The 12,726-nt window shown below is 33.1% G+C and overlaps 2 protein-coding genes across 5 annotated transcripts; both read left to right on the forward strand.

Annotated features, from left to right (window-relative positions):
* The first annotated feature begins 2,065 nt into the window (after positions 1-2,065).
* On the forward strand, positions 2,066-8,096 carry LOC122296466. 4 transcript variants are annotated; one of them, XM_043106208.1, is made up of 6 exons: positions 2,066-2,259; positions 3,311-3,356; positions 3,444-3,523; positions 3,631-3,763; positions 6,947-7,203; positions 7,702-8,096. In XM_043106208.1, exons 5-6 carry the CDS (start codon positions 6,985-6,987, stop codon positions 7,813-7,815), a joined length of 333 nt encoding a protein of 110 aa, XP_042962142.1. In that variant the 5' UTR covers positions 2,066-2,259; positions 3,311-3,356; positions 3,444-3,523; positions 3,631-3,763; positions 6,947-6,984; the 3' UTR covers positions 7,816-8,096. The 4 variants fall into 4 exon arrangements, with proteins under 4 accessions (XP_042962142.1, XP_042962143.1, XP_042962140.1 ...); XM_043106206.1 differs by having other exon boundaries at positions 2,068-2,259; positions 6,962-7,203; XM_043106207.1 differs by having other exon boundaries at positions 2,068-2,259; positions 3,631-3,731; positions 6,962-7,203.
* A 943-nt stretch (positions 8,097-9,039) lies between these two features.
* Positions 9,040-9,756, forward strand: LOC122296467 (salt stress-induced hydrophobic peptide ESI3). The gene is made up of 2 exons (XM_043106210.1): positions 9,040-9,362; positions 9,487-9,756. The coding sequence occupies exons 1-2, from the start codon at positions 9,282-9,284 to the stop codon at positions 9,568-9,570; spliced, it is 165 nt and encodes a 54-aa protein (XP_042962144.1). The 5' UTR covers positions 9,040-9,281; the 3' UTR covers positions 9,571-9,756.
* The last annotated feature ends 2,970 nt before the right edge of the window (positions 9,757-12,726 follow it).

A 12,726-nucleotide genomic window follows, 5' to 3' on the forward strand; every position in this document is an offset into this window, starting at 1 on the left:
CTCAAGATAAAACTAAAGATTTGGTGAATATTAGTATACCTTTAGGATCATAACTTTCCATATTTTCATGTACACACCGATTGAAAGATAAACATTGAACTCATATACCATGCCCATAGTAGACTTCAATATGATTAATCGAGATAAAGATAGTAACGAAGATCCTAAGAGAAGTATAAAGAAATGAGTTCATTTAGCCATCATGAAATAAACATGCATCAAACTATTTTAGAGCTCAAACTATCCAACTATTGTCAAATTATGCTATTACAAAAATACAGAAATCATGCTATCAAACTATAAAAAATTTGTCACAATACTTGCTGCCCAACCCAAAATCACACATCAATTACAGGCTTAAATTACAAAAAACCAAACATCAATCTGTCACAATATTTGCTACCCAGCCCAAAATCACATATCAATTACAGGCCAAATTACAAAAAACCAACCATCAACCTATCATAATAGTTGCTACCCGGTCACTATGCTCAGCACATACATAAAGAGAACCACACAGCTATCCAATCGCTATGCTCAAGCTATGCATCAAAAGATCAAGTTATCATATATCAAAAGTTGAAGTTACCCTAGCCACTACAATGTTAAAAAAAATAAAAAACTAAATATATTAAGATTGAGACGGTGATCTGTTTTTTTGCTTATCAAGGATTTCCATTTGAAAAGTATTGAGGTATTTTCACTGCATCACATTCATGTTATTAACATCCAAACTCATGATTTTCATCTCTATCTTTTTCTTCTTAAGGTGTATCAATTCAAATCTATTCCTCTCAACACGGCTTATCGCTTCCGTCTCTTAGTTATCAATATCTTCCTATCACTAACTTATCGATAAAATTAGTAGGTGACAATTATTTACATTTCATTTTTATTTTCCTTTCATTTCCAGCTTTTTTGCTTGGAGGTCTCTGGACATTGACAAATACTCTTTCACATATGTTGTCATTCCCAATTTGTATTTACTCTAGAATGGTAGAGTAGCCTTACTTTCTCTTCTTGACAAAATATTCATATGCGCTTGCCATTTTGGTTGGTATCTCAATATATTTCAACAATGGTCTAAATTAAAGATGGCTTTTTGCATCAATGGGTACACTAAATTTGTCTTTTCAATTTAACAACAATCATAAAAATATAAATAGGTAGTTAATTACAAATTTGTAATAACTAGAACTATACCTTGTCTTGTTCAGTAATACCGTTTGGATGCATTGATTAAACTTGGGCCAAGCAAGCACAAAACTTGTTTGTGTATTGTTGGATAGTTGACCATCGATGAGATTACAAAACGTTTAAGCTAATTAGATTTTTTAAAGCTATGGAATTAATAATTGATTCTTGTCTATAATAGTGTGAACTTTTGGCCAATCCCCTAAATAGCATATATGCTATGTTGAGCCAAGTGTTTCTTATCTAGCTTTGGATCATATCACTTCAATCTTGACCTCAACATTATTATGTAAAGCATTACTTATGTGGAGGTTGCTAATACCACCTTCACCATTTCAAAAGAGGGTGGTTAAGAAAGGATTTAGATCAATTTGTGAGTAAATCTTTTAACAAAATAACGTTCTACAAAATCATAAATCCCTACAAAATATTATAAAACCACATGCATAATAAATCAAAGAACAAAAGAAAAAATAATAGGAACCTGAGTTCAAATCAGCCAAAAGAAAAAGAATATTATTTTAAAGTTCAATACTTATACATCTCCTGTAATGAATAAACGCATTCATACCCCCAATTGAAAACAAAAAGGTAAATGCTTGTATGTCCTTCCTATTTGTCTCTTTAAAGTGATTGCTGGTCATAAATATATTTTTTAATATATTTTTTTAACTTAATGATTAAGGAAGTAATTTTAAATATATTGATATTTTTTTATTTTTTAAAAATATTTAAATATATTAAAAAAATGTAAAAAAAAAAAAAAAAAAAAAAAAAAATTACAAAGGGCGGGACGCCCGTAAACGCTGGGCGGCATAGTAGCATCGCCCAAACAAAAATTCTACAAAGAAGCCCCATTACCAAGCACACCCAGCACACCCTTCCCATCAGCCTTTTGTAAAAGGTCTATTTTACCCTCATTTTAATCACAGACTTCCTCTCTCACTTGCCTGCTCAACCACGGCTGAAGAACCATCCACTTTCTCCCATCTTCTTCCTCCAGAGACTCACACACAACAGAACAATTCCGCAGCTCAGCTCACGCAACAAAGCTCAAGCATTAAGGTTCACTTCTTTTTTTCCATTTCTCCCAGCCCTTTTATCCTTTCTCCCATCTCCTTTTCTCTTTAACATTTGTGAACAGTTAGGGTATTTCTTTGGTCTGCAATTTTTTTGCTCATTAATGAGAATCGAGATAATGTTTGTTGGTCTGTGATGACATCGTGAAGAATAATAAAGAGATGAGAAGGATTTTTTTTAATCAAGTTTTTAGTTTGCTGGCACAAGGAATTTTTTTTTTAAAATACTCCCGGGTTTTGCTTGGAGAACTGGATTTTTTATGAGCCAGTCAGTGTTTCGAGAATCTGAGTGTTCGAAGTGAATTCTGGTTGATTGATTTTTCTTGGTTTTGTTGAGTTGGGTCTTTTGGATTTGTTGATTCTTAGTGAAATTAAAGATCTGGCTTTTACCCCCATTTTCAAGATTACTTGCAGTCAAATTTCTTTAGGAATTTTCATCAAAGATTCAAGGGAGGGATAGACACTACTTGGACGAAAGTGGCCACTTTCCACGCCGGGCAAATTTTCAGCTTTGGAATTGGTTCTATCAGGCTTGAAGATTCGATCTTTGCACATTTATCTTTGTATCTGCCCCACACAAAAAAGCTCTCTGTTTCTAACGCCCATATTCAATATTATTTGTCAGCCAACAAAAAAAAAAAAAAAATCGGTAGGGCAAAAATCCAGCATTACAGAGATCGGAGAGGGTTTGAACTCAATAGCGAAGAACAAGAACTACCGGGAAGAACGCTTCTGTTTCAGGAATCTATTTTCTGATAAGAGTGGGACGCAGTTTATTTACTGGGAGTTTGTTTTTTTATTAATATAATTAGCCCACCTCACCTGGAGTACAGTGTGCTTAATTTAAAGAGGCTTCTCCATAGCATTACTCAACTGAAAAACATTGGCATTCTATTTACAAATTCCAAAATATAAGAGTAGAAATCAAACGATTCAAACCCAAACAATTTTAAGATAGTTTTGCATCAACTGTTCTCTCGCTCTGTCTCTCGGATCGCACTCTCTTTCTTCTGATTTTCTTCACTGGCCGTTCTCAGATTCTCTCGCCGTCGAGCCTCCTCACCGGAATGGTATTGAACAGCGGTAAGCTCTCTTTCACTCCCTCACCGTTAACCTCTATGCCCTTCTCTTCCCCTGCTCCGGGGTCTAATTCTTTCTTGCTGAACATAGGGTGCTGACATCGTAGTCGGTGGGTTCTTTGCCAACACCTCTCTGTTTCTCCCTCTCCTCGGTGCACGAGCTCCATGCTGGTAAATTCCCTTGCTATCTCTATTGGTCATTTTTTTCCCTCTTTGAATCAATTGCTCTCTGTCACACAATGTCCACTCGATAATCCCTCGGATCCTCACTTCTGCAGACACCCTTTATTTTGGTTTTGAACCGTGACGAACATAGTCCATCGACGTCAACCTCTAGCTGCCAAAAGCATTGAAACCAGTCTTGGAGAACTTCTTGCTGGTGAGTTCGTTGTATTGGCTACACGGAATTAGGTATTTTTCTCGAGTGTTAATCTCGTTTGCCATTGTTAATTTCGTAACATGATTTGTTCATTGAAGATGAATTAGCCTCTATTTGTAAGGTAGAATGTGTAAATGGTGTAAATTGTTGGGGGGCTGTTTGTGTGGACATGTGTGAATTGTGAATGTTTGAGTTGCTGTTTTGGTGGGATTGTTGGCTGTTTTGGGCATCATGTGACTGTTCAGGTGTTGTGTTGTGGTTTGGAGTTATGTGACTGTCCGGGGTGGCTGGTTGGCTGTTTCGGTTTAAATATTGGCTGCTGAGTTGATGTAGGTTGTTGTGGGTTTATATGTTGCTGTTGGAGGTTGTTTCATATATTTAAGAATTGAGGTATTACGATGGAATTGTACATGCTGAAATTTTTTTTGATGAATAAACAAGTTTTATTATCAAAAACGGATGGCAAAAGCTGGTATTACATGCTGAAATTGTCATTTGGGCTAGGGATTTTCATTAGTAAAGATTAGACTTGTTCTTGTTTCGGAGTAGTTGGTAGAGTTAGTTGTGGTGTTTGTTTGGTTATAAACACTTAGTGAAAATTTTCTGATTTACGTGGTGAGGCTATTAGAGGTCGGACTCAACTTAAATAATACGCTGCAAGAGCTAGGTAAGCGGACCAACCCCCCGCTCCCCACGGGGCCATTGAAATTATGTCATGTATACTTTGGACCCAAATATGCCATGTCCGGCCAAACAAAATGTAAACCAAGAAAATCTTCATTGTTACCAATCTGAGAATGTATTACCTATGACATTATGTGGTTGTGAACCATCTAACCCAATCATGAGGTCTCCAAACAGCCTCTTAATGAGTCTAATTTAGGAGGGTTGTAAACAAATGGCTTGATATGGTATATGCACATGGATTCTGATGTCTGTTAAAGAGCCCAATGTAACCATATTTAAAGGCTAGCAGTAACTGCATCATTACAAAAGTTGATATTCCTGCAAATTGGTGGAATATAATTCCAACCTTTCGATACTCCTTACCAACCATACAACATTACTAATTTGCCATTTTGGAAGTTTATGGGACAAGATGACCAGAGTTTGACCTGGTTTTATTCAATGAGTAACAGGAGAAGCCTGCTGTCGAGGATTTACAGCACAGTTTATTCAGCTGAGATCTTAAATTTAAAACCACAAAGAAAAACCACCTTGAAATATTTACTAGGATTACACCCAAAAACTCAAGAAAGTTTAGACACAGAATGGCCCTACTAAAGTCCCACAAGAATTTGATTCACCTCAGTAGAGTAGTTCCTCAAAAGCAGGATCTACTGGCTGTCCCCATTTCCCATGAAACAGCTCCAAAAGCTTCTCAGCTGGCATTACACCTGCCAAGAATATCATCCAAAATTGACACCAGATCAACAACGATGATAATGGGAACCACCGAATTCTTTACATGAATTTAGATTCATACTCCTAACTATCATGCATTTCACCACTTTGCACTTCTAAGTTATTGAACTGGTGCATTAGAATATAAAATTATCATATAGTTATAATGCAAAAAGAACAAACCCTTTTTTGATTCAATGCAATTATAGGTCTTCTAGATAATCCCCCCAACCCCACCTAATCTCTTTCATGCAGTTCTTGAGATAAAAGATTGTGTATTGATGAAGTACTCTCTTGTGTTTTAATTTTTTTAATTTCGTGACATTTAGAAGTGAGGGCTATGGCAAACTTTAGAGTTGCGCATGGAAATGGTCATTCCTTTAGATTTCTATGATAAATAGTGGTCTTAAATTCAAATGAATGAGTTTCTTCTGTATTTTGGGTCCCCACACAGTACCTACCTCCTGTTTCAGTCCAATATTTTGCATGTACATGAAGGCAATGTGAACAAGATGAGTAGTGTCAAACATACATATCAAAGTTGTTGTCTTTTTGTTTTTTTATTATATTTTCATGCTGACTTTCGTGTGTATTTTTATTGGAGTTTCTATCATAATTATAATAATTAAGATATAGGGTGTGAATGACTTATGACTGGACAATTTTGTATAGAATTATAAGATATAGAGTTTCTATCATAATTTTAGAGCTTCCCCTAATATTATTATAATCTGAAGTGTTATAGAAATTTCATATTTTCCCCTAATTTTAGTGCTTGGTTTGCTGTGAGGGTCGGGCTATTTTGTGGAAGATTGGTCTTGTTGGCGTAAGGGGGGAAATTTTGTGGAGGAAAGAGAGAATTTATCGATGAAGATTCCGGTGTGTAAGTTGGTTACAAGTTAGAAAACCGTCAGACTAAGAAATTACCCTAGAGAAGATGGCGGCTTGAAGGTGCGGCACGACATGATGGAATAATAAATCTAATTCTTAATTTAGAACCCGTATGTTACAATAAATATGGATTAGTTTATCTTTTTATTATTTGTTTAATTTATTTGAGTGCATATTGAATATCTCCATACTAATTTAAGCATAAGAGTTTCTGATGGTCACTTAATCAGTGGATATAGATTTGCAAGTTGCTCTTGTTTGGTCATTCATATTCACCTTAAGACTGATGGAATAAATTCTTATGCTAAATGGTAGAAGCAATTGCTACTAGCACAAAAAACTCTTGTTTGATTGCATAGATTTTAATTACTTGAGATTGGAAATAGTTTCTTTGATGCCATGAAGATGTATGTATTGTGGACTTGGTAACTTGAATGTAGTCCAGGCTGAATGTATGACATTTGTCTTTCGTTGAATCATGAACTTCCATAGCTTGATTCCACTTCTCAGTTGCATATTTGTCTCTTCATGAACTAGTACTATTTTGTTTGATGGTCTTTCATCTTGCTGTTCTTACTTTCACCTTTCTTTGTATTTAGTTGCTTTATAGTCGTGTTTCGAGTCCTTATTATGAGTTGCTATTGTTAGCCAAATGGGAATAAGTTGCTTTGTGTGCCACTCTAGTTCATGTGGGTATGTCGTGTCAATATATTTTTAATTAATTCATAAAGGGTCAAAACGGGTGGTATTTTGTCAATCCGTTATTTTAATGGTCCGTGTTAGGGTTTGGAAATCTGACCCATTAAGCTTAACGGGTTGTGTTTGGGTTGACCCATATCAAATAATATACATGACCTAACATGATACGAATGACCTGTCAACACGGTTTGCCACCCCTAACATCTCTAAATGATTGAAAGTGCAAACTCATGCAGGAAGGAGAAGAATAGGATTGGAAATGAGCTACGAGGCATTGCAGGCTGCAAAGGTATATCGGCAACTTCTCAAGGCTGTAAAGAAGCACATTGCACATGAAGACAGCAAGAGGCGCTTCAAGGAATATGTAACTGAGGAGTTTCGCAAGAATTGTGCACTATCAGACTTCTCTTCTATTCCGCAGAAAATCAAGCTTGCCAATGATTACACCTTTCTTCTTAATAGTGTTCACCATCACAAGGTTGTCCCTTTTCTCCCTTGCCTTTTTCCTTTGGTAGGAAAAAAAAAAGAAGGGAGCTTTACTTGGTTGTTAAATTGTTGTTGTTGGATGGTAATCATAAGAGCAAGTGGTTAACCTAAACTTGTGGCATCCGAAGCCTTAAGCTTGTGTTTTTGCATTTTTGTCCTAATACGTTGTATCCTAGTGTTATTTGAAGACTCCCCTAGAGTGTTTTTTCCCCTCAACAGTTTGACAGACGTTTGAAGTAATCAGCTTCTTTGAATCAAACGCAAACTCCCTTTTAAGAGTCATGATGAATGTGTGCTTTTTTAAATGTGACGTACTTCTTTTCTTGGTTATGGGCTATAGATTCATTTTTTGTCCGCATGAGACTCTTTCTATTTATCTAGCAATTCATTTTTTGTTGTAGATGAAATTATCAAAAAAATGTGTAGAACAAAACCTTGATATTTTTTCCCCATTTTAGTTCCAATGTTGAATTGGTAATGGTTGTTGCAGGACCTACTGTTCTCATACAACATTGCTGTGGATAGATCGGATGAAATGAAGAGAATACTTGGAAAATCTGCAGCAAGCGTGGGTCTTCAGCTTCCAGAGGTTTATCAGCCTTGATTCATTGTTGTTTTCGATGCCCTTGATTTCCTGAGCATATTTGCCCTTGTACTGTGAATTTTTTGGTTGCAGCAGCCGCAGGTTGCAACCAAGTCAAACCTAAGGTTGTATACCCTGTTTTCTCATCTTGAGACAAACTAGCTCAGTTTTGTTGCTTAAGCTGGATGCTGGAATAATAGTATTTACTGTCATATATAGATTCTTATATTATTGGAAAATAGGGAGAGAGATTGTCTGAAACCCACTTTTTCTGAGATAAATCATTTAGATTATTTTGGTTATCCTTGAAGTTATTGGAAGAACCCGTCCTTATTATGATGAATTTGATACTTTAAAATTGTTGATGGATGGATTCCACATTGATAACGGTTAACGTTTGAATGAAGGGTCTATTTTGCTTAATTTTTTCTAGTTATAATCTTCTTAGATAAGTGCTACATACAGTCACAAATAAATTTTACAAAATTAAATTAATAAACTGATTACTTTACTAATCTTATAAACGAATATCACATTAACTTTCCATCTTTTTACATGTGCTTTTTTTTTTTTTTTTGGTGGTTAAAATATTTTTTATTTTCTTATTAATGATATGTCACATTAACTAGCATAAATAATATTTATATTTTGATTTTTTTTAATAATTGTGACAAATCTCAAAACAAATGGAATGTTTAAGGTCCTGTTTAGAAGTTGGATTGAATTGTTTTAATTCAGTCTAATTTTAAGTTGAGTTTAATATCTAAACATTCAACTCTCGAATCACTAAATTCATCTTAATTCAAAACTTTTTTATACGTAAAATTTATATTTCTTTTCAATTTAGTGCCTCTCTGTGTGTCAGATTCATAATATTTTTTTACTTTTCATTAATACATCTAAATTCAGGTTTTACAAAATTTATTCTATTATTTAAATTCAATGCTATTTATAAAAAATTCAATTTGTCTCAACTTAACTAAATATCAAAATGGTGCTAAGTAATGAAACATTAAGAACTAGTAGTAGGATCAAGAAAAAAGTTTTAGCAATACTGAGTGATTGCATTCTACGAAGTTCTGCCAAAAGTTGTACAGAAGGCAAAAACAATCTTGGATCTCAATCTGGCAATCTTATCGTACACGTACAAGAGGGGACAAATATATGAGAGAATATAAGGAGCCAACCCCGCTTGGAGCTGGTTCCGAATCAAACTCCCCATTCCTTTCATACGGGTCAAAAGGAAACACACAATTGCTGAAAACACTACACGTTGCGAACCCTTGCCATCGTGGCACTCTGAGACCCCTTAGCTATGACATCTGTTACAACTGACTTTGGCTTTTTCCTACCTCCTTCCCTCCCTCTACACTAATCTTTAACCAAATCCAACTCAAACCCATTTTCCACAGTAAAAATCTCTATCAAATTCTGCAGAAACTCCATAAAAATTATAGCAGAAGTTCCATCAAACTCTGCAGGAATTCATGGGCTCAGAAACTTTCCTGGAAGTGATATTGGCAATACTACTACCACCTGTTGGAGTCTTTCTGCGTTATGGCTGTGGAGTAATTCCTCTTTTACAAACCAGAATTTCCTAATAAAACAAATATGCTCTGTGTCTTTCTCTTTGATTGCATAAACTGCTTGTTCTTTCTTTCTTTGTTTTTCTGAATTGTTTTGGAAATGCAGGTGGAGTTCTGGATCTGTTTGCTGCTAACAATATTGGGATACATACCAGGAATCATATATGCCATCTATGTGTTAGTGGGATAGCCCTCATGACGATGTTAATGTAGTATGAGAGTTTTTTATGTGATATGATCTATGTGGTTGTTGATGCTTTCAGAATAGCAAAATTATGGGTGTTTTCAGAGTAAATTTCTTATTTTTGTTATGTTTACAATTCACAATAATTTGAGTAATGTAAGTGTTATTTTACCTTGATCTATGAGCTGAAAACAAATATAGTCACATTGGATTGAATGTATGCCAGACTCCAGTTTCATCCTCTCAATAAATTTACTTTTATGAATAGGAGTTCATTTTATGGAAAATGATAAGCATACACTGAACCTGAAAAAGCAAACACTCGTAACTATGGGTAAAGTAGAACATGCAATGCTTGCCCTCAGACACCTCACATGCAAAAGAAGGAAATTTAGAGTGCAACTCATCTCAAAATTAATTATTAATCGATCATACTATTTTATTAACTTTTTATAAAAAAAATTAAATTTATCTCAATTTATTTTATATATTTTAATTTAAAAAGTTAAATTTAATTGAACTTAAAAAAAATTAAACTTATTTCAATGTGATTTATAAAAAAGTACTATTCACAATTTATTTCCCCTCAAAATTCAACTTAATTTATCTCAATTTAAATGCAAGCTAGGTTCTGTTTGGTAGATAAAAATTTTCATCTCAAATTCAAAATTCTCATCTCATCATTACAACTTTCTTAAATCTCCATATAAAATATAATAAATAATTTAACTTTTTTTTAACTTTTTCAAATTTTAAAATAATAATAATATTAAAATATAATATTTTATTTTAAACTCAAAATTTTTATCTCATTTACCAAGCAGAATCTAAAAGTCTTAGAAGACACAGAAAGCTCGTGGTATTGGCTTTTTTGAAACGGGTGGCCCTAAACTGCTGGCTTTTTCTCCCAATAAATTTTCTAGCTCGAGTTTTACGGGAAAAAGGGAATGAGGTGGGGTTGGATTGGATTGGCCAAACAGTGAAAATACCTGGGTTTTCTTAGGAATTTATTGGATTTATATTTTTCTAGCCATCTAACTTTTACTCAACTAGTTTCTAACCTTTTTTTACCCTTGCTGTAAGCAAATTTATAAATAAATTAAATGGTTACAAGAGACTAGATTTAATGGGGTGGACTCTCTAATAATTATTCCAAAACAAATAAATACAACACAAGAAGAATAAAAAAATATGGATTTAGAGTAAAAAATTAACTCCTACCTATTTCTCAATTAAGGGAAAGTCGCTTAAAGTAAGTTTTTCATAGTTTGATAATTAGATTATAAGATTACGATTAAAAGTTGCAGTGAATTGACGTGTGCTGCATCTTGTTTGTCTAGATTGGCTGTAGAAGACTTTCACGATTATTTTATTTTGATCTTTGGTTAGAGAAAGTAGGAACATAATAAAGTAGGAATTGGAAGATGAGTCGATATGTCGGCATAGGATTGTCACTAGCTGTGGAGACACGTATGGTTCATGCGCCACTCTTGAAAACAAGGTGATGGTTGGATTTGAGAGATCTGAAGCCGTTGATCACAATGGCGCCTTGCGTGATAGCATAAGTAGTGCGTGAGACTCACGTGCCACTCTTTTGATCAGTTTTCTTCTAGATAGATTAACGACTAGAGAGTTTACTTGTGGAGCGTGTAGCCGTTATAGGAGGCCAGTAGATAATAAATCAGTGCATCTTGGTGTTACTACCGGAAAACAACGAAAAAATTAAGAAAAAAAGTTATACACAGTTCTGGCGTTGGCTGAACATGATGATGTCCCTATGGAAAGAAGAAATGGGAAGATGGCCACAAGTTTGGTAGGGAGAAAATGGCCTCCAAGAGAAACGCGACACTCCTAAAAATGGCCAGTTGGAATGACACTTGCCGCACTCAGCTAGTTTTCAACTAAACCAACCATTAGTGGTTAGGGTAGGTAAAAATATAGGTTCAAAGGTTGAAATTTGAAAAGAAAAATTACAAATAGGTACAAATATATATTTTAAGAAAATGATATTGATAATTTTAGAATGCGTAAGTTTTATCTATTTTTTTTTAAATGGTGTTCATTCTTAAAAATAATTACTATTTAAAAAAAATATTTTTTTTATGTAAATTCTAGATTTATTTATTTTTTTAACATGAATGCGTGGAATTTATACATCTTAAAATTATAAATATCATTTCTCTTTATTTTTTTTTAAACTTGTCGTGGAGTTATATGATATACAAAGTGTGACATATGAAAGAATATAAAGTACTATAGTTATTTAATTAAGAAATGGATAATGTGGCTAAAAAAAAGTAAAAATTTTGGTTTGAAACATTATATATGTTATAGATTGTAACATAAAGCAATGTTTTGATTTGAGTTTTCTTGCACATTGAGCAAATTTAGACCTCTCAGTACCTTCCTTCCCCTTCAAACACATTTGTCATTTAACATGAACATGTTGTTTTGATGAAAATTATTTTTTAAATTTATTTTAATATAAAAACATTTTGTACTGAAATTGAGAAAAAACTTAAGATAATTTTAACAATTTTCTAAATACTTACTGAATTAAAAATAAAATAAAACTCAATTTCTAACAACTTTTCTGCATTATTATCAACTTTCACAAAATAAGTTTCGTGTATTGCATTTGAAAATCAGTATAGTCCATTATTGAAAAAATAATTTTTTCATGTATGTCTCATATTTATTTATTTTTTTAAAAAAGAATATGCGAGACTTACGCAGTTTAAAATTATAAATATTTTTTCTCAAATCCAATACCCATAAAAATTATTATCCAAACAATTCAAAATAAATATGAACTCTTTTTCAAATTTCTCACATATTAAAAAAATTCACTTGCCAAATACTTTCTTAATTTTTATATTTTACCTTTTTAAATGAATTGAGCTTATATCAACTAGAAAAAACAATAGAGGTGTATTTTTCAGAAGTGAAGGGAGAGAGAGAGCAATTTATTTATTTATTATAATTTTTTTTAACTTTTTTTTATAGTTAATAGTTTTTTTAAATTTAATATTTAAAAAAAATTTTATGTATAGTTATTTTTATATAATTTTTATGTACTCTATTAATATAATTAATTATATTATTTTTTAATATAAAATAAATATTTTAATCAATTATATCAGTTAAATATATAACAAATAC

Source organism: Carya illinoinensis, chromosome 15, assembly GCF_018687715.1.
Source record: "Carya illinoinensis cultivar Pawnee chromosome 15, C.illinoinensisPawnee_v1, whole genome shotgun sequence".
NCBI lineage: Eukaryota > Viridiplantae > Streptophyta > Magnoliopsida > Fagales > Juglandaceae > Carya > Carya illinoinensis.